This window comes from Acipenser ruthenus, chromosome 53 (assembly GCF_902713425.1).
Source record: "Acipenser ruthenus chromosome 53, fAciRut3.2 maternal haplotype, whole genome shotgun sequence".
Lineage (NCBI taxonomy): Eukaryota > Metazoa > Chordata > Actinopteri > Acipenseriformes > Acipenseridae > Acipenser > Acipenser ruthenus.
Genome location: NC_081241.1, coordinates 6,416,263 through 6,443,027, shown reverse-complemented (window position 1 = coordinate 6,443,027; position 26,765 = coordinate 6,416,263). Strand labels below are relative to the sequence as shown.

The window sequence follows — 26,765 nt, the reverse complement described above, 5'->3', positions numbered from 1 at the left end:
TTGTGAGTGCTGTGTAAATCTGAGGTGTACTTTGTGTATTGTCTTGTCATTATGCGTTTATATTATTTTTATTTTTGAAACCTGTAACCTGCTGCTGTTATTTATGTTGTAATACTTGTTCAGGGATTTAGAAACAGTTTCATAGAATATCTGATTCGGCAGTTTCTGCTCCTCCTGCTTGTCTAAACCTGGCCTCCCAAACCCCGCCTCTCAGAGCTTTACACAACTCCAGGAAATCAGCGCAGTGAAGTTTCGTTTCTTGTGAAATCGTCAGTCTCTGTGTCTCACTGCAGCAAGATGGCTTCAAACTTGTGGTCAGAGGATCAGTTTAGCTGTTCAGTGTGTCTGGAGATATTGAAGGACCCAGTCACTATTCCATGTGGACACAGTTACTGTTTGGGGTGTATTAAGAACTACTGGGATCAGACTGATCATACAGGTGTCTACAGCTGCCCCCAGTGCAGAGAGACCTTTACCCCAAGGCCTGTTCTCTGCAGAAACACCATGCTGGCTGAAATTGTGGAGGTATTAAAGAAGACAGGACTCAATCCTCCTCCTGCTCAAAGTTATGCTGGACTTGGAGATGTGCCGTGTGATTTCTGCACTGGGAGAAAGTTCAAAGCTGTGAAATCCTGTTTGACATGCCTGGCCTCTTACTGTGAAACACACGTCAAGCCACACTATGAGGGGGCTGCTTTCAAGAGGCACAAGCTGATCAATGCAATTGGAAATCTGGAGAAGAAGCTTTGTGCTGAACACCAGAAGGTTTTGGAGGTCTTCTGTAGAACCGATCAGACGTGTATTTGTGTGTTGTGTATTGTCAAGGAACACAAGAGCCATGATACAGTCTCAGCAGAGGCAGAAAGGAGTGTGAAACAGGTAAGGGTTTGAACCATTTCCTTGTAGCTATCCTAGAAGATAAGAATTCCCAGGATATTTAACATGGCTGTTTACTAGGTTATACAGTTTCACATCAGATCAGATTTTAATTGTATATTAAGAGCTATTTAAAGAGCCCTAGTTTTTTAATTGCTCTATCTAAACTATGATGTACTACAATGTATTTCAGGGTGTAACAGGGGTGTTGTTATGGGTGTGGCTATCGCTGATTGACAGGAGAGACACAGGAGGTTTTCTTTGATACAAAAACACAAAACATTCAAAACAAAACACTGCTCGAAAACAACTAGAAAATAAAAGTTGACCAAACAAGAAAGGAGGTCCCGCTCCAGGAACAGTCTCCCTGACACCTCCTCTCTAGACTTGGGTGGGATTAAAATCCTGGATTTGAATATGCCCTGCCATATCTAGCACACACTTGATTGGCAAAAACATTATTTACAATCAAATAAAAACACACTATTTACACGTGCAGGACCTCAGCCCTGCCTCACAGGGTAGAAGGATTTGTTCAGGTGTTTTGTGGTGCATTGGAATTTGTAGTGTAAAATTAGCATGATTTACATTCCTAGTGTTTTATATGTATCTTGCAACTTAAAAAAATCATATATCAGTTCCATTGTTCAAGATATTATATTTTAATTGGTAAAACTGTTTAAAAATAAGATTCCTAGCAAAGTCAAGCACCTAATTTAAAAACAAAAGACCAAGATTAATATGATATTCAATATACAAGGTTAATATGATATTCAATATACAAGATTAATATGATATACAATATTTAAGATTAATATGATATTCAATATACAAGATTAATATGATATTCAATATACAAGATTAATATGATATACAAGATTAATATGATATGCAATATACAAGAGTAATATGATATGCAATATACAAGATTAATATGATATTCAATATTCACAGGGCTTCTGTTTTTCAGTGTTTATTAGTTTCATTAAACCAAGAGGCAGCCATGCTTGTGTTTGTAGTGATGTGGTGGAAATATGATCCTCGCTTGGAAAATTGGTGCAGCAGCTGGAGGACGGAGCGAGCTTCACCCAGTGCTGCCTCTATGATGCAGGGCCTCTTTAATATATTGTAACAATGATTGCAGCACAGGGATTATAATATCTTCTTAATAAACTAATACATCACGTTTTAAACAAGACTTTAATAATTGTGTTTTGATATACAGTAAACAAAACCTATGCCTTTAAAAGTGACACATACGCATCTATCTCTACTGGCAGAGCTGCTGTGCCTGTGCCTTTAAAAGTGACACATACGCATCTAGCTGCACTGGCAGAGCTGCTGTGCCCGTGCCTTTAAAAGTGACACATACGCATCTATCTGCACTGGCAGAGCTGCTGTGCCCGTGCCTTTAAAAGTGACACATACGCATCTATCTGCACTGGCAGAGCTGCTGTGCCCATGCCATGTCGTTCTTGCCAGTCTGTCCACAGTGAGGGGTGTGTTTTTGGGAGGATTGCTTGTACACTTAAAACGTTTGATCTTTTAATTTATAACCACAATCTATCTGAGAAGAATTATTTTTTATTGGTAAATTGTTCATCTTTTTGTAGACATATTTTATTTTTTAAATTATGAAGGCTCAAAGTCAGTGGAGCGTGTAAGTCAAATTCAAGATGGCTGCTAGACAGAAATTGTAGCTGAATTTGGTGCGTTAAAAACATTTTTACATGATTTAAACAGATATGTTTAAGAAATGTAATACTGTAATCTATTTGGGATTTTGTTTGTTGAAATCTACAATTTTTTTTTCGCTCACCCTACTAGTCCCCTGTTTTATCTGTGTTTATCGGTTAAAACAGGAAATCAGAAGCCCCAAATATCCATTAAAGAGAAAGTTGTTTCAGTTTCCTAGGTGCTTAACAAAACAAACATGTAACACATGCTAGATCAGCCATCATTCACTGTTACTAGTATGAAACAGAACCATCTAGTGGACAGCTACTGTGGATCAAGTGTCCTTTTGTATTGCTGGCAGCTGTGCACTAGATGGTGTTGTATCTTACTACTATACACACATGTTGCCTGATCTAGCCTGTGCTACAGATGTCTATGGCGTGCAACTAGAACTGAAGTCAAAATATATTTGACTCAGAATTATTGCACACATTGTAAAGATGTAAGGGGACAAAACAATAGAAAATATATTTGAAATAAATGATTCTGTCAGTTTCAATAGCATGCTTAAACAGGACTGTGATGGGTGTGACAGGATATCACTCAATGCTCCATCAGAAATGCCACTGTGTCACTGTTTCTACACAGAAGCAGCTGGGAGAGACACAAGATGTTATAGTTTACTTGGTAAAACTGTGTAGAATTACATTATCAGCAAAGCCAAACAGGAAAAAAGACCAAAATGAATAATCAAATCAATATACAAGAGAGGAAGTAACTTCTCTTGTCTAGTTGGCTGACATATTAATATGCAATAAGCTAGATCCACCAACATTCTGTTACTAGCGAAGATACTCACTTCTCAAGCTAAATTAAAGCCCTAACACAAATACAAATGTATGATAGCTACTCCAAATTATTGCAAACAGGGGACAGCACAAAAATAAAAGAAAATATATTTGAACTAGAATTATTCTGTCAGCATACCTAAACAGGGGTGTGTTAGGTGTGACAGGATATCACTCAGTGCCCCATCAGAAATGTCACTGTGTCACTGTGTTTCTACACAGAAGCAGCTGGGAGAGACACAGACAGAAATACAACAGAGAATCCAGGAGAGACTGAAAGACGTGGAGGAGCTGAAACAGGCTGTGGAGTCACTGAAAGTGGGTATTGACAAGAGGGGATTATTATTATTATTATTATTATTATTATTATTATTATTATTATTATTATTAATAATAACAGATGGACTGGAACACATCTACAGAAGTTTACTGTCTATGCCTGATGTGTTTTTGATATCAATTCTAACCATGTCTCCTCTGCTGTGTTCTTTCACTCAGAGATCTGCATGCATAGAAATAAAGGAAAGTGAGAAGATCTTTACTGAGCTGATCCAATCCATTGAGAAGATCCACACTGAGGTTATTGAGCTGATTGGAGCTAACGAGAAGGCTGCAGTGAATCAGGCTGAAAGACGCATGAAGAAACTGGAGCAGGAGATTGCTGAGCTAAGGAGGAGAAACGCTGAGCTGAAACAGCTTTCAGAGACAGAGGATCACATCCATTTTCTAAAGGTAACATCACTGCTTGTTAGAAAATCTCATGTACATAACTGGGACAGTTTCAGACAGACCTCTCCAACTGAATGAATCCTTGCTTTTCCCCAGGAATGTTTTGGACCCCATTCTGTTTCACTGAAAACTCCTTTTCTCCACTTTCCTGTTGTAGAATTTCCAGTCTCTCTGTGCCCCTCCTGAAGCTGGAGACTTACCCAGCGTTACTGTCAATACAGACATCTTTTTTGGGGCTGTGAGGAAAGCTGTATCTGAACTTAAAGACCATATTGAGGACTTCTGCAAGGGGGAATTAGTCAAAATAACCACAACAGGTTGGTGTGAAATAGATTCCTTTGTTAGAGATTTCTCAAATATACCATGGCCAGAGGAGGGACAGGACTTGCAAGACATTAATAAAGACCTCTTGCAGATTGTTGGCTATGTGAATATTGCAGCAGGGAGGAGGGAGGGAGACAGCAGGGAGGCGGAGGAAAGAGTGAGGAGGCAGCAGGGAGCATGGAGGAGGGAGCAGGGAGTATGGAGGAGGGAGCAGGGAGGGTAGAGCAGGGAGCATGGAGGAGGGAGCATGAAGGGAGTAGGGAGAAGTGAGCAGGGAGCATGGAGGAGAACATGGAAGAGGGATGAGGGAGCATGAAGGTTGGAGCAGGGAGGAGACAGGGAGGAGGCAACATGGAGGAGGGAGCAGGGAGCATGGAGAAGGGAGGATAGAGCAGGGAGTGATGAAGCAGACTGGAGGGAGAAGGGTGCATGCAGGAGGGAGCATGGAAGTGGTAGGAGGGAGTATGGAGGATGGAACAGAGATTGATGAAGCAGATAAGAGGGAGTGATGTGAGGATGGAGCAGACAATGACTGCTGCATGTTTGATGCACAAGGATGTTCTAATATGGACACCGTACTGTTGGGTAAAGATATGTGATGGAGAGGAAGGAACACAAGACTCCAGTGCAGTGGCAGACGTGTTCACAATGACTTTGGCTGCTGCACTGATACAGAAGGAATACATATTCATTGTAATCATGAACATCTTGAAGTACAGATTTTTACATCCTGAAATGCCGTGAATAAGCTTTGTTTCTTTTCAGATTGCTGTTTGGAGTCTTGTGTGTGTTGTGTATTAATCCACATGTTTCAATTCTATTGCTCTCTCTTTTTTCTGCCCAGTGAATGAAGTTGCAGTTTACAGTCTGCAGGCTCCAGAGCCAAGGAACAGAGCTGAGTTTTTAAAATGTAAGTCTGTTTGCACTGAAACATTTGATTGAAAGATGTGTCACTCCATTAAGAGAAGAGCTAACACTACAGAACAGGGAGGGGTGGAGCTTGAGGGTAGGAATTACTATTATTTATTAGTAATTGTGAAGCCATTAATCTACACTCCTCTCCATTAAGTATTGGTTCAGATGAATACATGCAGAATGACTGGGGGAGAGGCATTTGTTGCCTGTTTTTCCACTCAGTCCTTTCTCTCCCTAAATATCTTGGTATCCCTGAATAGATAATCATCCCATCTTTTAATACATGTACAATGCATGTGAAACCAGTTGTGGGGTAAAATGAACAGCTATCCCTCCCAGTCATCCTGTGCTGGTAGTAAATGTATATTGCAGTACCACTGCACTTGTGGGATGGATTGCTCATTAAAATATTACAGATATTTGAAGAGTGGACGATATTCTATTGAAGATATTTAGTAAGCAAGGGGTCTGAGTGGGTAGGAACATTAACTCTTTGTGGTCCTATTTCAGACCTGATCCGACATTGCAATTTTCTCTTTCCGGTCCAATGTCAGACCCTGTCCGACATCATCATAAAGCCGCAGAAAAACAGGTCTCTAGTTGTTTTTTTCTCCGGTAAAAGCCAAGAAAACCGTTCAATGGCCGAGTGAGACTGATGGGAGTCGAAAGGGGGAGTGTGACAGGATGGCACAAGGGATGAGGCCCAGAGACAGACTGCAGTTCAAATAAAAGACTTTTATTAAATAAGAGACACAAAATAAACAGGCACGAGGGCCAAACAAAAAGGTTCTTAAACACAAAAAATAAACACAAAGTAAAACTTACATAAATAAGGCTTCCAGGCTGAGCTATGCCTTCACTGGAATGCAAAAAATTCAAAAAACAGCACACAAAGGAAAAAAAACCCAGCAAGAAACACAAAATACCCGCTTGCTTCCTCAGCTACCTCTCTCTACTGAGGAGCTGAGGACTCCTTTTATGTCAGGTGGCTGGGTGCTGATTGATTGTGAATTACTCCCACCTGACACAATAAACCTGGGCAGGGAGGGGAATTTAACCCCATCCCTGCCAACATTTACAAGGGAGTTTCTCATGAATACAGATAGCCCCGACACCACATAGATAACACTGACATAAACAAACAAGATAGCTGCTTCTGCAACCAGCGCTCAAAGAATGACAGACATTTGCAGAGCTTTTTTTAGATATTAATAGTAATAAAATAATTACTTGGATCGCGTGATTGAGGAGTTTGGTGATAAAACGAGTGATCAGGAGATGATTTATCGGTATGCACGACTTTGAAGAGGTATGTGATAAACACAGCGAACAAGGTGTGGGGCTGGAGATGCAATACTGAGAGTCCTGTTGATATGCAGAGACTTTTAAACCTGTTTTACTGTGAAAAAAAATACTTTTAAACAGCGCGTCTAAAATAAACTGCGTGTGTGAAAATAAATTGGACCTGACACGCCTGAGACGCGCTGGATAAATGGACCGCTAAGGGTTAAGTGAACTGTAATTGTATGCACAGTTGCATTTGATTAGTTCCAATTGAAGAAGTTTGATAAGATTGAGGAATTATAATGAACAAAACAATCAAACAGCAAGAGGGTTTAATTAGGAAGAAGGGAGCAGTACGGAGGGAGCATGGAGGAGGGAGCATAAAGTAGGGAGGAGGATTCATAGAGCAGGGAGCAGACAAAAAGGGAGGAGGGAGGATGCAGCAGGGAGCATGCAGGAGAGATGAATTGTAACTGGGGTTAAATTAGGTGCAATCCTTATTTTTCAGCATTTATATCAGCATTTATATTTATGTAATGTCAACTAGATAACTCCGCTATTCAGAAGAAACTTCTTTTTTACATGGGATATAAAAAGAAAAACTGTGTCATGCAAGATATAGCAAAGTTATATTTTGAAAAACCACGATGTGAAACAAAACAGAGCACAGAAATGACACATTTTTGCATTGTCGTTGAGACACTAAAGACTCAATAATCATCAACTGAATTTGTAAAGGGGAGGAGAAAAGGACAAAAACACAGAAAAACAAAAGTTACTCAGATGTGATACCCATACTTCCATAGAAACGCATGCATGCGCCGCAAAGCAGTCTGCACATTGGACGACACTTAACATGTGACAGTGCGCCATGATGATGTCACAAATAGTCATGTGATCCAAGAGCATTTTGTCCCACAGAATAGGTATTTTGTGCACATAATTAGCATTTTGTCCCACATAATGTGTACTCCGTCCCACAGAATGTGTATTTTGTGCACAGAATTATGATTTTGTCCCACAAAATATGCATTTCGTACCATAAAATGATAGCCATGTTAAATAATTTTGTGGACGAAACTGATAACTTCCTCCCACTGTATAAATATCCAGAGAAATTAGCAGACCAATGTGATTTAACCCCTTAAATGTACTGTTACTTATTCAATTATAATACCTACAGTGGCATGTGGGCCATGTTTGTTAGCTGTTTTGACCATGAAATCAGTGTTGGGCTGAGCAAAAAATAAATGAATATTGTTTAGGAGCTGCCCCTCTATAAATATCCAGAGAAATTAGCAGCCCAACGTGATTTAACCTCTTACATACAAAGCCAATCATTCAGTTTGGAGCAAAGTCTGAATAAGAAACAAGCAAATAAGAAACAGGTGAATAATAAGCTATCTTCAGCCTCGTGTGAAGCTCGTCATTTGTGAACAGGGTTCAGGTCAATTCCTTTTTTTCAATCTCAATAACTTTTTAAAATCGATTCCCATTCCCTTTTAATCAATTCCAGCACATCATTGATCACAATTGTAATTAGCCGTATTCTGTTAAAATGAGCTTCTCACAGTGGCAACAAATTACATTGAATTCACTCCTGTTTGTTAGTCAATTAAATCGACTTCAGATGAAAGATGTTGAACAATCACAACAATTATTTTAATGTCTCTAAAATATCAATTCCAATTCCTTTGAAGGAATTGCTTTTAAAAAGGAATTGCCTCAACCCTGGTTGTGCATTGCCTGTATATTAAACACAAAGAAACACACAACTCTGGCTATGTACAGGACACCCCCGCAGAGACTGCAACCTCAATCCAGCTTGTAATACAAACTAATGTGCACCCACCTTAGTACAGTCCTGACAGACAACCCAAGATTAACTACTTACAGCACAGCAGTCCTTCATATCTGTATTAATAGAGGGGATCGTATCTTACAGGATCAGATATGACAGGCGCTGTATTAATAGAGGGGATCGTATCTTACAGGATCAGATATGACAGGCTCTGTATTAATAGAGGGGATCGTATCTTACAGGATCAGATATGACAGGCTTACTCCCCCCACACTGGGGAATACATGGCAGCATTAACTTAGGATACTTGATGATAATAACCTGGCTAATTAGTACTTCACATCACACAGTACTAAGCAGCTGGGTTATTTTTTGCAAACATGTTAGTAGTTTTATAGTGTGTTTACTGTGTGAAGTAATAATATGTAATTGAACTGAGTGTGTTTTAATTTCAGAGTTTATGTAGAAATGGAAGGACAGAAAGGAGCTGTACAATATCTATAGAATACAGCATGGGGTGGTGTGTGATATGAGAATGTAATGCACACCGAGGGGGTTATCCAGGCATTACATGCTCATGTCTCACACACACACACACACACACACACACACACACACACACACTCACACACTGCCTATCACACACACACACACACACACACACCCTGCCTATCACACACACACGCATGCAAACACACACCCTGCCTATCACACACACACTGCCCCATGCAATATTTTTATAATCTCTGCTGAACTCCATAAAGAATTGTATTTAAAATAGCAACAACTTTGATGCACACAGTTTAAAATAAGGTTTGCATTGTGTGAGACAGTACAGAGAAAACCGCGATTGCTGTGGTCTGTACTAGGAGTGATAGGAGACTGCAACCAAAGAGAACACTTTGAACTTGTAACTTAAAAACAGCACGTTCCCTTTCAAGTATGAAATGGGTATCCACCTGTGACGGGACTGCCCCGTCTTTATGATCATGGTTGGGACTGGCAGGGAGGGGGTTAAAATTCCTTCCTGCAAGGAAAACATGTGAGAATGTGGCTGGAGCCCTAATTGACTAATCAGCAATTATTGATTAATTAGGCTCCAGCCACAGGGGATAAAAGCCAGGGGAGAGGCCCTGGCTAGAGAGGAGAAAGAGAGTTCCAGAAGAGGAGTGTTTTGTTTGTGCTGTGTCTTTGTAAGTTTTTGGTTCCAGTGAAGGCAACACCCAGCCTGGAAACTTTATTTTGTAAGTTTTTGTTTTGTGTTTGTATTTTGTGTTTAAAACTGTTTTGTTTGGCCCTTGTGCCTATTTATTTTGTATTTTTGTTTATTAAAAATCTTTATTTTGAACTTAAAACTGTCTCTGAGTCTCAAATCTCGGTCAATCCTGTCACAGTTGGTGTCAGAAGTGGGATAGCGCCACCTGGAGGCTCAGAGCAGTATTTTTTTTTTTCTTTTTCTTTTTTGGGAGTTTTATTTTGGAAACTTGATTTAAATTGGGAGGAAGAGCAGACAGCGGCAAAGGCAGATGCAGCAGCCGAAGAAATGTAGGCTGCTGCAACAACAGCCACCCCAGCTGGAGGACCCAGCCAGTCTTTTCCCCTGGTGCTCATTGTGCAGGATGCTGGACCATCGATGGAGATCCTGCCCAGAAGTGCCACCAGCGGACTGGTGTGGGCGCTGTGAAGTCTACGGCCACAACTGGGCAGGATGCCCCTACGCCCTGGCCCAGGAGGAGGCAGATGACGACGGGGAGTTGTTTTTAAAAAGTCTTGCGGCAGAGTTGTGCACTGGCTGTGGGGCATATGGACACACAGTGGCCATCTGCCCCACGCAAACAGAGGGGAGAAGGAGGCAGAGAGGAAGGAATTTTAACACCCTCCCTGCCAGTCCCAACCATGATTATAAAGACGGGGCAGTCCCCCGTCACACCACCCCTTTAAAAAATAAATAAATAAAAATACATTTAAAAAAAGAAACTCTTCTGATAATAAGCTGACGTTTCCTGGAGTTTTTCAGGTGTTGTGGAGCTGAATTCTTCTTCTGTGCAGAGTGACATTCCTGTTTTGTTTTTGTTTTGTTTTTTCTGTCGTCAGGGTTTCCATGGCAATTGTTAGGGAGCGTGTTAAAATGACGCGCTTTCACATTTCCATTTTTCCATTTCTGTGTTCACGGGTTTGTTCTGAGGGTGGTTGTGTTTGCTCACATTTCTGTGAACCCTTTTTGTGTGAAGTGGATTCCCTTCAGTCCGAATCAGAGTGTATTTCAAAGCCCGTTGGTGTGGGTCCGGGTGATTTTTCGGGTGTCCGGTTTCTCCATGTTCGCGGTGACTCCCTCATGGAAATGCAGCTCTTTCCTCAGATGGGATGCGGAGCGGCTGTTGCCGAGGTGGTTCCGATGTTGGAAACGCGGGTTTCTCTTGGATTGATCAGGGAGGGCTGGACGGGTTTCTTTATCAAGCGCTCCCAAGAGGATTGTGGGATGTGCTGCTGTTTAATATAACTTTATAACTACATTAATAACATACGCGTACAGACACCTTACAGTACGCTGCTAAAGAATAAGAATCACACGAAGCTGAATAATGTATAAAGAGATATTAAAAATAAAACATGTCTATATATGTTTGTTGCTGTGAGGGCAGATTCACATCCCAGCGCTTTATTTATCAGAAATATAAAACCATATTATTATTTCTATTGTGTGTGTGTAAACATTATTTTTTAAACTATAATAACGTTCCACTGCGGCTCTCAGTGATGACGTTTCATGATTGCTTCAGCTCACATTGGAAGCGGTTGTATTATTGGCTGATCGCCCCAAAACAGCAAAAAAAACATCTGATTACTTGTGGAGCCGGGAGGAGGGAATAGGCAGGTGGTGGAGCAGGGTGGAGAGAGGATGGAGGAGGGAGCAGGGAGGAGGGAGCAGGGAGGATGGAGGAGGGAGCAAGGAGAATGGAGGAGGGAGCAGGCTGGGGTGAGCAGGGAGGATGGAGGAGGGAGCAGGGAAGGGAGGAGGGAGGATGGAGGAGAGAGCAGGGAGGAGGGAGCAGGGACTGGTGAAGCAGAGAGGGGGAGTGATTTGAGGATGCAGCAGACAGTGACTGTTGTATGTTTCAATTCTATTTCTCTCTCTTTTTTTCTGCCCAGTGAATGAAGTTGCAGTTTACAGTCTGCAGGCTCCAGAGCCAAGGAACAGAGCTGAGTTTTTAAAATGTAAGTCTGTTTTCACTGAAACATTTGATTGAAAGATGTGTCACTCCATTGTGAGAAGAGCTAACACTACAGAAGAGGGAGGGGTGGAGCTTGAGGGCAGCAATTATTATTATTTATTAGTAATTGTGAAGCCGTTAATCTACACTCCTCTCCAACAAGTATTGGTTCAGATGAATACATGTAGAATGACTGGGGGAGGGGCATTTGTTGCCTGTTTTTCCACTCAGACCTTTCTCTCCCTAAATATCTTGGTATCCCTGAATAGATAATCATCCCATCTTTTAATACATGTACAATGCATGTGAAACCAGTTGTGGGGTAAAATGAACAGCTATCCCTCCCAGTCATCCTGTGCTGGTAGTAAATGTATATTGCAGTATCACTGCACTTGTGGGATGGATTGCTCATTAAAATATTAGACAGATATTTGAAGAGTGGATGATATTCTATTGAAGATATTTAGTAAGCAAGGGGTCTGAGTGGGTAAAATGGCAACACATACCCTGTTGGAACATTAAGTGAACTGTAATTGTATGCAGAGCTGCATTTGATTAGTTCCAATTGAAGAAGTTTGATAAGATCGAGGAATTATAATGAACAAAACAATCAAACAGCAAGAGGGTTTAAAGATAGCTTCACATGTTCACGCATGGACCTCTCAGAACTACATTTCCCATCATCCTTCTGCTCACATGTAATTGAGATGGAATTACCAGTGAACAGGAGGATGATGGGGAATGGAGTTCTGAGAGGTCCATGCCAGTCCACGGGAAGCCATCTCGAGGCAGAAAATGCAATTTAAAAGTTTAAAAAAGTGGTCAAAATGTATTAAAAAAAATAATTAAAATAATACCCACACCTTCCATAAACAGGATGTGAGGATGCAGCAGACAATGACTGTTGATTTTCTCAGTGATTTGACTTTTCTAACCGTCTCTCCTCTACCTGTCCTCTTCTCTTCAATCAGATTCCTGTCAGCTCACACTGGACCCCAACACAGCGAATAGAAACCTCTATCTGTCTGAAGGGAACAGAAAGGTGACATGGAGGGGAGAGACCCAGAGATATCCCGATCACTCAGAGAGATTTGACAGCCGGTCCCAAGTGCTTTGCAGAGAGGGTTTGTCTGGGACTCGCTGTTACTGGGAGATTGAGTGCAGTGGGGGATGGGCTTCTATAGGAGTCACATATAAAGGAATCAGCAGGAAAGGAGTGGATCGTTCCTGTATCCTTGGATTCAATGACAAGTCCTGGAGTTTGTTCTGCTCTGGTTCCAGTTACACTGCCCGGCACAATAACAATCAAACTGCAATAACTGCCCTCCGCTCCCCCAGAATAGGAGTGTATCTGGACTTTAATGACGGCACGCTGTCCTTTTATGGCGTCTCTGACACAATGACCCTCCTGCACAGATTCCAAACCACATTCACTGAGCCGCTCTATCCTGGGTTTGGGCTTCGTTCTGGTTCCCCTGTAACAATCTGCCAGCTGAACTAGACTGTTTTGTGTTGTAAGAAACCCTTTGTATTGAACTCCCTGTCTGTCCTCTCCACTCCTCGGGTGAAGGGAATGTTCAATCTGACACAACTTTGGATGAAAGTTAGGGGGTAAAACGGCGCCACCTGCAGAGCGAAACGAGGGGAATTATTTGTTTTTAGCAACGAATGGATTTCATACGAAGTAACTGTATTTAATTTATTTTTTTAAGAATTGATATGTTTTATATATATTTTAGAAAGTGGCATCCAATAGTCAGTGCTGTAACAGTTTTTAAAAAAGTGAACTTAAGTTTGCTTTATTGTGTGTGTGTGTTTTTGTTCTTTGATTTCCATAAAATGTTTGTTCTGCTTATTTTTCAGATTTTAGTAATGTGATTAAATAATAAAAAAGTGATTAACTGAATTTTTCGTATTTAGTAATAGTCATTAACATGGTTTTTCAAATGAGAATGAGAAAGAAAGAGATAGAGGGGAAGGAGAGAGAAAGAAGTCTGGTAAAACATAGGGAAGCATTGTAAAGCACAGAGAGGTGTGGTAAAGCATAGGGAAGCATTGTAAAGCACATAGAGGTCTGGTAAAACATAGGGAAGCATTGTAAAGCACAGAGGGGTCTGGTAAAGCATAGGGAAGCATTGTAAAACACATAGGTCTGGTAAAGCATAGGGAAGCATTGTAAAGCACAGAGAGGGGTGGTAAAGCTTAGGGAAGCATTGTAAAGCACAGAGAGGGGTGGTAAAGCTTAGGGAAGCATTGTAAAGCACAGAGAGGTCTGGTAAAGCATAGGGAAGCATTGTAAAGCACAGAGAGGTCTGGTAAAGCATAGGGAAGCATTGTAAAGCACAGAGAGGTCTGGTAAAGCATAGGGAAGCATTGTAAAGCACAGAGGTCTGGTAAAGCATAGGGAAGCATTGTAAAGCACAGAGAGGGGTGGTAAAGCTTAGGGAAGCATTGTAAAGCACAGAGAGGTCTGGTAAAGCATAGGGAAGCATTGTAAAGCACAGAGAGGTCTGGTAAAGCATAGGGAAGCATTGTAAAGCACAGAGAGGTCTGGTAAAGCATAGGGAAGCATTGTAAAGCACAGAGAGGTCTGCACTCTAACTTTGGGCTTGAGACTCAGCTCAGTGATTTGGATTCCTGAACAGCTTCTTAGTAAAGGTATTATTCAGCATGCCGTCGCACCATGAACTAATAAGAAAAGACTTTCAGTACCTGGCAGGCTCTTGTGACATATCAGGAGGGTCATTCTCTTTACTCCTTCTTCTTCTCCTTGGAGTCTGGTCCATGCCTCTCTCTACTGAATCACTCGTTCCTCAGTTAGCTGTGTTTCTCCTCTGCAACACAATTGAAACAAGTCTGTTGTTAAAGAGTACAGCGCTTCAAATGTCATTTTTCTTTCTCTTTCTTTAGACCGGCCCCTTATCTTTTCATGCTGTTTGAAATCATCCCGAGCGCTTATTGTTATCACAGTTACTCAAATGCTGGGTTCGTTTTTGGAAACGTCTGTGTTGCTAATTGAGTGCCATGGGAGCATTGTATTTTAAACAGTTTTGTATCAATTAAAATTATGTTTTATTTTGAATTATTCATTTTGAAGTTTAAATATACAGGTTAATACTAACAGTTACAACAGCACTTAATAGGAAAAAAATCTATGATCTTTTTGTATGTTTTGTCCAGTTGTTCTTGGATTTTGGTGTCTGACTAAATTTTTATTAGAGCTTGAGTTTCTCGCACTGTTCATGTCGTTAGGGTTACCCGATTTGCCCTGAAAAACTAAATAAAATGTTCTTTTTCTCCAAGTCCCAAGCTCTTTTTCTCCAAGCTCTGCACACACTAGAATCAACCATCACAGACTAGCAGCTCTGCACACACTAGAATCAACCATCACAGACTAGCAGCTCTGCACACACTAGAATCAGCCACAGACTAGCAGCTCTGCACACACTAGAATCAACCATCACAGACTAGCAGCTCTGCACACACTAGAATCAACCATCACAGACTAGCAGCTCTGCACACACTAGAATCAACCATCACAGACTAGCAGCTCTGCACACACTAGAATCAACCATCACAGACTAGCAGCTCTGCACACACTAGAATCAACCATCACAGACTAGCAGCTCTGCACACACTAGAATCAACCATCACAGACTAGCAGCTCTGCACACACTAGAATCAACCATCACAGACTAGCAGCTCTGCACACACTAGAATCAACCATCACAGACTAGCAGCTCTGCACACACTAGAATCAACCATCACAGACTAGCAGCTCTGCACACTCCTATAACACTGCATGAGATCAAAGAACAGCCACATAAACTACAGCCAGGGAACTCCTGTGGGACAGACATGAGTAATGATCCGCGCAAAGTGATGTGCGGTTTCAAACCCCCGTAAGAGGCTGTGTGCTCTTGTGGTTAAAGACAAGGGCTTGTAGGGAAATAAGCGGCACACACGTTTTTATTTTTGAATTTTTGTTTGTAAAAAGAGCGAGTTAAAGACCACGTGCATTTTCTCTTTTTTTTAAACAGCTTCAGTGGTTTCAATCTCTCCACGCACTAAATCGCAGAGTCAGCTCTGAACACGGCATTCTTTATATTCCCTTGTGTGATCGAGTGGAAATCCTCTCTGCAGCGCACTCCAGCACCCACACAGCTCCCTGACCTGCACACCGCAGGGCAACTGCTGTACAAAGGCTGTTTTATCAGTCCCTGCAGTGGATTAAAATAGTATTGGTTTTAAGAATAAATAATTAAACTCGCATGGGGAGGTGTCGGGTCTCGGGGCTTCCTGTGCTGTAAACCTGGTCGTCATGGAGACGGGCGGAATGCAGCTCTCGCTATTCCTTATACAATGCTGCCATCGTGTGGACATTCACTAGAACTGTTTGTTGTAATATATCTATTTTTGTCAACTCTCAAGTCACGACGGTCAAGGGTCAAGTCTGGAAACAGCCACCCCTGATTGAACTGATGAGGATGAGGATGATGATGATGATTCATTTAGCTGACGCCAAAACAATTCACAGGATTATTCAAAGTAATTGTCTCCTCATCCGGCGCGTCTGTGCTCTACGAGTCGCCTCGAAAAAATATCAACTGCCTCATTGAAAACTTTAATATTTTACCGTCTCTGAAGCAAATATACAAACAAGCCTGAAATTGAAGAGACATAAATAAATAAATAAAATAATAGCAGAAACGCTTCCTTTTACAGAGAACAGTTTCAAAGTGGTCTTGTTTTGAGAGCGTCTCGCGGGTAAATGTTGTCTTTCGCGGTTTGATTATTTTTTGTTTATTTTTACCGCGTGTGTTATTTTATTATTTTTTTCTATTGGAGGACTTCAATCAGCGCATCCTAAACCACGCCCCCTCCCTCCCCCTGAAGCTCAGCATCCAATAAACTGACACGTCACTCAAATGAACACACCTGCACTCAGCGAATCGGGCTGAAGAAAATGGTGACCCGCCTACTTCCTTCCTCAGGATTGGTTAATCCGGGGATTCTTCCAGATGATTGACACTCGTATGCATTTGATGGGGGTCGTGTTTAATTGTAACAGATTCAGCCCCGGATCAGAACACATCCGATTCGAATGGATTATTGGATGTTATTGTTTTATAGACGAGACGCCGACAGTTCAGGACAGTTTCATTTGACGCGACCTTCTGAAGAAACATTTTTAAAAAATCGAGGATCAGCGCATTTGATCTCATCGCGTAAATTTGACAGCGCTGACACACAAACACACACACACGCACACACACACACACACACACTGACACACACACACTCACACAGGTACTGACACACACACACACACAGATACTGACACACACACACACACACACACAGGTACTGACACACACACACACAGATACTGACACACACACACACAGGTACTGACACACACACACTCAGGCACTGACACACACTCATACAGATACTGACCCACACACACACACACACACACACGTACTGACATACACACAAGTAATTTGCAATACTGTAAAACTTTATTTTTGCTTCATTTTAATTTTTCTGAAGGGAATTGTCCTGGCTAGTTTTTAATTTATATAGTGTGCAATTTGAGAGTTGCCTTGCAGTTAATTCAATAATGCCCTTGATAACACTGTAAAGTAAAAATATTTATTTTCTTAGAGGTGGATCGACAATTATAAAAAGAAGGTGAAGAGGGGAGAGCATTCCAGTGAACCCAGAGTTAAACTTGAAAAAGGGCTAAGAGAGGCATCGATGTGTTCGACAGTGAGAACTTATCAAAACAAGGTCCGCACAGGGATTTATTCCTTACAGAACACATTTTTAATGTATTAAAGGCATTTAAAAGAAAAAGCAAAATACAAAACATAGATGATGTGACTGGATATAATAAAATACAATATTGTGCTCTTTACAGAGGGCAACACTAACAAAGAGAAGTGCAGGCTTTACACAGGACCTGGAGGAGCAGCACAGCCGAGGAACAGGAGCGCTACTCTGAAACGTCAAGGAAAATGCCCCCTCCACAGCGACCTGCAAACCACAGTCCTGATCAAAAGAAGATCCTCTACAAGGACACCTTAAAGAATATTGCACAACAGGTCATCTGTGTGGTCAGCTTATACAAGAGATGGGCAACTCTAGTCCTCAAATTTGCAGCTTTCGTTCATGTTCTACCTCAGTTATCAAGCTTGTAAATGCGAGTTGTCTTTTTTGTACTTATGTTTCTACCAGTTGCTAATCAGAAAATAAAACAAAGATTCCAGCCCCTCAAAGACTGAAAGAGCCAGTTCTTTATTTGCACCAAACAAACAATCGAAAACTCAGAATTAAAAAAAAATGTTACTGTCACACTCTGATGAGTTGTTCTATCCTAAATAGGTGTCAATCCTACAAGAATTAGGAAGAAGGGGGTCATAGTTCTCGCTGTAGACTGCAGCAATAAATGATCATGATTTGGGACAGACAAGTGTCTGGACTGGCTGAACGAGCAAATGGAGCTGCAGTGTTGCTTCCTTTCCACCTGCATAGGTCAGGCTTGTCTCTCATCTACAAATTCAGAATTGAAATATATCTTAACTTGTTTCATTGAATTGAAAAGTATGTTTAATAATAAACAGTGTGTGTTATCATACTCACAAGCATTATATTGAAGGTTAAAGGTATACTTGAAATTTTTGGGAACATATGTAAACACTACTTACAAATCAGTTTCCTCATTTGAGTTAAAAAAATTTTTTTAATTAAATTAATATTATTTTATACATTTAATTTACTTTTAAAACTATATACTATTGTTTTTATTTTCCTCAAATTGGCAAGTTCCCTCAAAACCGCTGATAATTCCAGACACATTCCGAAATCGGACTAGAGAAGCCTGTTTTTAAATGATTCAAAATGAAGCTCCAGAAAGGGAAAATTGACAAAAACAGCCATGGATCTTAAAGGGTAACAAAGGATGTTTTTTGTGTCACATGTCCTCATGTGTTGCTGCAGCTGCTAAAGTATGGTGAGTCTATTGTTTGTTTTTCTTTTTTTTAATCTTGATCACTTTTTTAAATTGCATTCTGTTTCCAAGATGGCTTCACATGGGAGCGCACATGTGCCTGCTCAACTACATTTCCCATGATCCTCCTGCTCACATCGTAACAGGTAGATTTACCAGTGACCAATAGGATGATGGGAAATGTAGTTCTGAAAATTGCATGAGAAGACATCGTTGAGCTATCCTGGAAACAGCCAGGGAATACTGCAATTTAAAAGTGAAAATGGTCAAGATTTAAAAAATAATAATGAACACAACACACACACACTTTACTATAGCAGTTGTTGCAACACATGGGAACATGTGACACACAAAAAAGTCCTTTAACCCTTTAACTCAAATGAGGAAATTGATTTGTAAGTAGTAATATTTACTTATTTCCCCAAACCTCCCAGGTATCCCCTTTAAGTTGAATTACACAATATTTTTTTTGCTGGTATAACTTGTAGGAAGTACTTTTTTAATCTTTAGCTGTGCAAATGGCATTTGAAGTATTGAAAAATAAATGTATATATTACCATATTTTCCTTTGTGAGAATGTAGGTGGAAAATTGTTAACTTTTAATAAGCTGATTATATATGCCAGCCAATCATACCCATTTTTATAATCCCTTATAACATATTCACAAGCACATAATACATCAAACTAAATGAATTTAATAAAGATGCTGTATATATTTTTTCATTTTTTAGGAAATGAAGGGCCAATACTAAAAGAGAGAAGGGCAGCACATTCAACACAAAATACACAAGTTAGCTATTTTATACATTTGTACATTAAATTTAGTTTTGAATTAACTCACACACACTGTAAGTGTATTAAAATGAATGTATTCATACAACATGGTACTGCAATTACACATTATATTTCATAAATCATTTGTAATATTATTACAAAAGCAAAAGAGAAAAAAAAGCTGACTCAATATCAAAATCGTTGTTTTCTTACCGTCAAACAGCGAAGGAATTTTTCGAATCCGTCATTTCACCGCTGAGATATCCCCTTGGCAATGTGCCTAATACCCCATGCTTCAAAAACTACTGCGATCGACTAGCTGTGCGTTTTGCTGCTCTGGTCTTACAACTATCTGATGACGGTAAAATCTCCCTGATCACGTTGTAGGGGAGGTCACAAGCTGTCCAATCATACCTTGACTTTGTTTGTAGCCCAATCCATTACAGAGTAATCGATGTGCGAAGTAAACAGAGCCACATCTATTGCAAGCAAGCGTGCTGCATTACGCACAACGGATCACGGTTTCTTAACATTTTCTGATCATTTTTCAATTTGTAAAATTTGTAAAATCGAACAAAATGTGGAGCAGTGTTCCAAAGCATCCCAAACGAAGTCGATTCAGTGTTTCTGAAGATTTGGAGGAGATGGATACGAGTGAAAGTGACGGCGAAAGTGATGAACTTTCTGGGTTGGAGAGCGCTGATTCAATGTCTGAAGCAGCATTTGAAGATGGATTGGATCCTCTTCAGGATTTGTAAGTATAATGGATCCACACTACATTTTATTATTATTATTATTATTATTATTATTATTATTATTATTATTATGATGCATCATTTTCAATATGCATTTTTTACTGTAAGTATGTTATTAGAAAATGCAACCATTTGACTCTCAAGGGACACATAGAAATAACGTTTTTTTAACAATTTTTTAGCAACACCATGTCTCATCTGTGCTGCGCTGCTCTATACAGTCTCTGATCTGTACATGCAATAAAAGATGTAAGAAATAATAGTTGCTTCCTGAGCATCTTTATTATTTTCTCATTGATGTTCACTGATTTATTGCATGGGAGTGTTTAGCAAACTTTGTTTTTTTTTATAATTCCATGATTACAAGGAGTGATGTTACTCACCTAGAGACAGTGTAGGTTTTCTTAGCCTTTCAAGATAAGCTGTCTGCCTGCCTCAACAGTCACTCACTCAGTTCCATTGTTTGCCAATCAAAGTAAAGATGAAGGGAACTGAGGTGTTTTTAGTCTGACAGCTTGATTTGAGAGCAGCCAAGTTCTCTACAATCTCATTATTATTAGTATTATTATTGTAGACATTTAGCAGACACCTTTATCCAGTAATCAATGTTCACCTCTCAGCAGGGCAAATACTGTGCTTGAATCTGTTGCTCATTGATATTGATAATGGAAATGTTATTCTAATTTTCAATTCATTTCACTTTTTATTTTCAGTGAGGACACTGAAGAAAACCCTCCCCTCTCAACAAGTGAGAGTTTTGATGTTTCTCAGCAGAAAAGGAGACGATCCATTCCCACCCCTCTCCCTTATATCACCTCAAGCATGCCTGCAAGACCAGTTGAGAGCAGGCGGGCAAGCACCCCCACCCCCACAACCTCAGACCCTGAGGAGAGGTGGAAATCTGTAACTGAGGACGACGTCGAACCCGTGCAGCACCGCTTCTGTCCTGCACGAGCACCTGGAGCACAACTGGATACTTCAAAAAAGTATTCCCCGCTAGACCTCTTCCAGCTTTACTTCAGCATGAACGTCGTTCAGTCTTTGTGTACAAACACAAATAAAAATGGAAAAAAGCAGCAGGCCCAGGGGAAAAAATACCAGTGGGATCCAGTTTCAATCAAGGAGCTCTACCAGTTTTTAGGAATCCTAATTTTCATGGGGCTACTGACAACTCACACCGTGAGGGATTACTAGAGTCCACGTAGGCCTTATGGAATCCCATTCTGTCACACTGTGATGTCCAGGAAGAGATATGAAGCCATCGCTTGGACTCTGCACATAAGTGACCCAGAGGAAGATAAAGAGAATGATCAGAAGAAAGGAACTCCACAACACGATCGCCTCTTCCGTCTCAGACCCCTCTTGGATTCCCTCCTCCTGTCCTGCAAGGCATACTACCACCCCCGACAGAACCTTTCAATTGATGAACGCATGGTGGCCTCAAAAGCCAGGATCGGGTTCAAGCAGTACATGAAAGCAAAGCCGATAAAATGGGGCTTCAAGCTGTTCGTGCTGGCTGATGCCCACAACGGGTACACATGTGATTTCAACATCTACACAGGAAAATCCAAATCAGATTCTGGGAAAGGACTGAGTTATGACTCCGTTATGAACCTCATAAAGGTGTCATACTTAGGCACAGGGTACCATGTGTATGTTGACAATTTCTACACCAGCACAACACTGTTCCGGGACCTTTACAAGCTCAAATTTGGAGCATGTGGGACCATTAGAGAAACTCTTCAGGGCTTCCCACAGACAAAAGAAAATGCCCTCCCTAAAAAAGCTGATAGGGGGACAATTCGCTGGATACGAAGTGACAAACTGCTGTACACCAAGTGGATGGATACACGTGAAGTGACGATGTGCAGTTCCATTCATAAAGTGTACACAGGAGACAAAGTCCAGAGACGGGTAAGGAATGAAGATGGGACTTGGGGAATGCGGAATGTTCCTGTTCCTACTCCTGTAAAGGCCTACAATCAGCACATGGGAGGAGTGGATCTGTCAGATGCCCTTATAAAATACTACAACATGGCACAGAAAACACAAAAGTGGTACAAGAAAATTTTTTATCATTTCATTGACATTGCTGTTGTCAACAGTTTTTTGCTCCATAAGGAATTGGCACAGGCTCAAACTACAAAGGCACTTTCACAGAAAACGTTTAGAGAGGAGCTGTGCAAGCAGCTGGTGGACATCGGGCTTGTGGAGCAGGAGGCCATTGTGAGTACAGGTAAACTCTGTGTCCCTGTAGCCATTACAGAGGGCAAGGAACTCGACCCCTCCATGAAGTCCTCCTTCGGGCGTAGACACTGTGCTTTGTGCAAGGAAGGGAAACTCAGGAACAAAACGCCCTGGAAATGCGAAGCCTGTGATGTGCCATTATGTGTCATTGTGGACAGAAACTGCTTCAAGAAACGGCACATGCGTTAGGAAAAAAAGACTTTATAGCAACTTAGGGATGTAAGTAATTTATTTGTTCATTTTGTACAGTTCATGTTTGTTTTTTTCAGGTTTTAGCACTTTGTGGTTGTAAGTAGTTCATTTGTTCATTTTGCACAGTTCGTGGTGTTATTAGGTTTTTGTTCAGTTGTATTCAGTGTTTGAAAAAGAAAATATTTGATTTGAAGTAAATACTGTACAAAAATACAGAATCAAGTACTGAAAATTCAGAGCTTCAGAAAAGTCTCAGTAGCAACATTCTCCTGCACAAACAGACAGTTATGCGAGAGCAATGTGCCTGACAGTTGTGGCATATGGATTGAGAGGATTTGTCATGAATACTCATCATGGATACATTTTGGGCACCACAAAGCTCTCCAAAAAGGCCACCTTTTGAATGAAATATTGGACAAAAAAAAAAGAGGATTACAAAATCTAATTCATGTGGCAATGGATAGCATGTGAGGTGCCAGAAGTTCACATCCCTTTTAGAACTTGCTCAAGAAACTAGTGTATCACTGGACATAAAGATTTACACAATGTTCATTTTTGGAGAGGTTTGGAGAGGTTTGTAAAAACTCCTGTAGAATTTGATCCCTTTGTTCAAACAGTTCCAAATTTACCCAGTATAGTAGACAAGTTGGTGAAGCACTGGAAAAAAATCAGGCTCTTTTCATATGCTCCAAGTTGAAATAATGACTATAGAACATAAAAAAATGAAAAGCGTTTGTTGTTTTTTTATGTATTTTTTCTGGATATCTCCTTCCAGTGTGGTACTGAGTAAGACTTTTATCACACCTGAGGTTTTAGTCTTGATGCCCAAGGGGTTACCTTGAATTCAAGCCCTGAACCATGCCTGTGCTGTCTATACTTTAGAAGATATTGTGATTTATTTAAGGGCACAGCCCCCCAGGCGGAAATTGCCTGTGAGGGGCTGGGGTTTTAACAAGTTAAATGCAGATTCAGTGCAGACTCTGACCAGTTTAACCAATGATCTTTTAAGAATGAGCTCTGTGAACGCACGCATTGGATAAATCAGTCAGAGTCTGCACAGAATCTGCTCTGAATGATCCCCGTGAACGCACCCAGAAATCTTCTATCAGCCGGACACACGCCGTTGCACAGCTGTGAAAACATTTTGTAAACTAGTCTCAAGTATGCTACCCCCGTTTGTAGTTATTTTTTTGACTTACTGAAATACCGGGCTGCATTAGGAAATGCATCACAGCGTCTTTCAATATGGAGAGTGCTGAATTAACGTCATTGTGTTTAAATGCATTAATCAACCTCCCACAAAACTATGTTATTAATGAGGAAATAAATGATTGACACAACATTATATGTTGTTGATTACAACACAAATTACAAAATACAATCACAACTGTAAGTCGCCCTGGGTAAGGGCGTCTGCTAAGAAAATAAATAATATGAGCTCCCCAGTGTCCCAATGAGGAAATCCCCAGCCAGATCCTTAAAAGCACACCTCACCTGCGAGAGCTACCCAACTGGAAACTTTACATCGATTGCTTACAAATGTAGCAGCACTTGTAACTTTTGGCAGAAACGACAATAAGAAGAAGGGAGTTCCCATACGAGACCAGTATGTTTGTGTTACCATGTAGACATAACAATGCAAGTCTAATATTGACCAGACTGCACCCAGCTACCTCCACACCCTCATCTCTCCCTACACCCCCACTCGACCTCTCCGCTCCTCCTGCACTAAAAGACTGGCTCTACCTCCTTTACGCTCCCCTGCCTCCAGAGCCCGCTCCTTCTCCACCCTCTCTCCGCAGTGGTGGAATGACCTTCCTACAGATGTCAGGACTGCCCAATCCCTGACCACATTCCGGCTCCTCCTCAAGACTCACCTCTTCAGACAGCACCTATAGAACTCCTCTGTTTTTTCCCTCTGATCACTTTATCACCTTCCTTAATGCGATTTACTTGCTCTTATCTGCCCCTATTTTACTGCATTTAATCCTGTACTTTAGAGTACTGTAATCTGTCAAGTGTTATTTAATCTGTAGTATTTTGTATTTAATTATATCCTGATGTAACTATCACTGACACTGTTATCTGCTCTGATATTGAATCGTATTTTGTCACACTTGTACTTGCTTGAACCAAAGTCATTGTATTTATCTTGCTCTTAATTATATTAATACTTGTACTGTGATTCTTGAAATGTATTTTTGTTTATGACTGTAAGTCGTCCTGGATAAGGGCGTCTGCTAAGAAATAAATAATAATAATAATAATATTATTTTGCAGTGAATGCAGGGAGAGGGCTGCCTGTATGAACAGAGACTTGCATGTTTCAAACATCCATTTGAAGCCCCCCAGGTTTGTTATTATTATTAGTTAGTCCTGCTATCGTGCATTGTTTCCAGGACAACAGTTTACACGCTTAAAATATTTTGATTTATTAGTGACGTAATAAACAGGACAGAGGGTCATATTTGCTAATCCATATCGACCAGATGCTGAAATCCATTGAGAATAATGACCACACACCTTTTCAGCATTTTTGGAGGGTTATTAATTTATCATCTTTAGGTCTAACAGAATGGAAGTTGGTACAGACTACCCTTGTGTACAGTAGATTGTGCATACCGAATCTCTGACCTGTAGCTTCAATGGTTTGGCTGTAGGACCCTCCCATAGAACCTGGAAAAAAACTCTTATGAAATACTACTCGTTTTCTACCTTCTTTACCCTAATTCAGCAACCCCTTGGCATAGAAACACCATTCAAAGTGTTCTGACATCAGAATGATGCTCTGAATACGTGTGCCAGATATCAGAAAGATCAATACTGTAATACAAATGTTATCCCCAAAAAAAATTGGAAAATACAGACTACTTTGTTAGGCTTCAAAACACTATCTATGTATGGTTGCTGAGAGGGTTCTGGACGGTCTAGAAAGCTCAGCAAAGAACCTCTCTTTTATCTGGATGTCAGATTCCAAATATGTCTAATAAGGGTCTGCAAATTTTGGTTCTCTTGCAGCGCCCCCTTGAGTTTGGGGTTTTCTCAATTTTTGACAATCTGTGAGGTATTTTCAATGAAATGTGCGTATTAGAAGATTTACAATCTAAAGTGTTTAGTACCCACTAGTGAGCAGGCACTAAGCCATCGGTGGAAAAATAAGCCGTTGACCAACAGCTTCCAGTTGTCCTGGGAGAGGCTTGGTTTTAACACCTTTTCTTGGTGGTTGCTCTCCTGGGTGGAGGAATGTTGTCTTTTGTGTGTAATGTTTTGATGGAACTGGTGGCAACTTATTGGTCATGTTATGCTCGTCTTCCAATGCTAAGGCCAAACAATGCAGCACCTGGTCATGGTGCCAAGTAAACAGTCCTTGGCTAAGAGTCACCTTACATCCTGTCAAAATGTGCCTTAATGTTGCAGGTGATGAACACAAAGGACATGAGGGATCCTCTCCTACCCAGAGGTTTAGGTTCTGTGGTGATGGGAGAACATCATATGTTGACCTGATGAGGAAACTGATCCTGCTCTGTTCCATTGACCATAGGTCTTGCCAGCCAATCTTGAGTTGTTCCACACTCTCCCATCTCATCCATTCTCCCTGCTTGACCTGGGAAACGGCCTTTACGCACCTCATCCTCTCCTCCTGTTTTTGCACCTCGTTGACCACCAGCTTCCTCTGTTGAGTTGAGGCTGCCTTGTGCCATGTAGGAGGAGCTGAACTGAGACCAAGAACCCCTCTTCTATGATGAACTTGCCCCATGATATCACCGATTCGAAGGGCAGCCTTTGCATAATAAGCAGAAAACATCTGTTTATTAGACTGGTTAAGATTTACAGATGTAGCTTAGTACTGTATTATTCGTTTGTCCCTTAATTAGTCTGTTTCCTAGACAGAACAAGATTAGACACATCCAACAGGACCACACACACACACACACACACACACACACACACACACACACACACAGCTACCCCTACCGTTGTGCACAGCATCATTACTGTAATAACTTCAGTATTCCAAAAGATCATTAAATACAACTATAAAACAAAACATAAACCTCGAAATTAAACCTAACACACGTGATCCATGCAGAAACCCTTACTCTTTAAGAAATGTG

General features: G+C 40.8%; 2 protein-coding genes across 3 annotated transcripts; both read left to right on the top strand.

Moving 5' to 3' along the window:
* The first annotated feature begins 229 nt into the window (after positions 1–229).
* On the top strand, positions 230–14,956 carry LOC117432652 (tripartite motif-containing protein 16-like). 2 transcript variants are annotated; one of them, XM_059016659.1, is made up of 7 exons: positions 230–879; positions 3,624–3,719; positions 3,900–4,133; positions 4,288–4,447; positions 5,299–5,364; positions 11,605–11,670; positions 12,638–14,956. In XM_059016659.1, exons 1-7 carry the CDS (start codon positions 298–300, stop codon positions 13,165–13,167), a joined length of 1,734 nt encoding a protein of 577 aa, XP_058872642.1. In that variant the 5' UTR covers positions 230–297; the 3' UTR covers positions 13,168–14,956. The 2 variants fall into 2 exon arrangements, with proteins under 2 accessions (XP_058872642.1, XP_058872641.1); XM_059016658.1 differs by lacking the exon at positions 11,605–11,670 and having other exon boundaries at positions 276–879.
* A 4,971-nt stretch (positions 14,957–19,927) lies between these two features.
* On the top strand, positions 19,928–24,922 carry LOC131723184 (piggyBac transposable element-derived protein 4-like). The gene is made up of 2 exons (XM_059016696.1): positions 19,928–20,210; positions 20,925–24,922. Exon 2 carries the CDS (start codon positions 21,448–21,450, stop codon positions 22,645–22,647), a length of 1,200 nt encoding a protein of 399 aa, XP_058872679.1. The 5' UTR covers positions 19,928–20,210; positions 20,925–21,447; the 3' UTR covers positions 22,648–24,922.
* Positions 24,923–26,765: the final 1,843 nt, after the last annotated feature.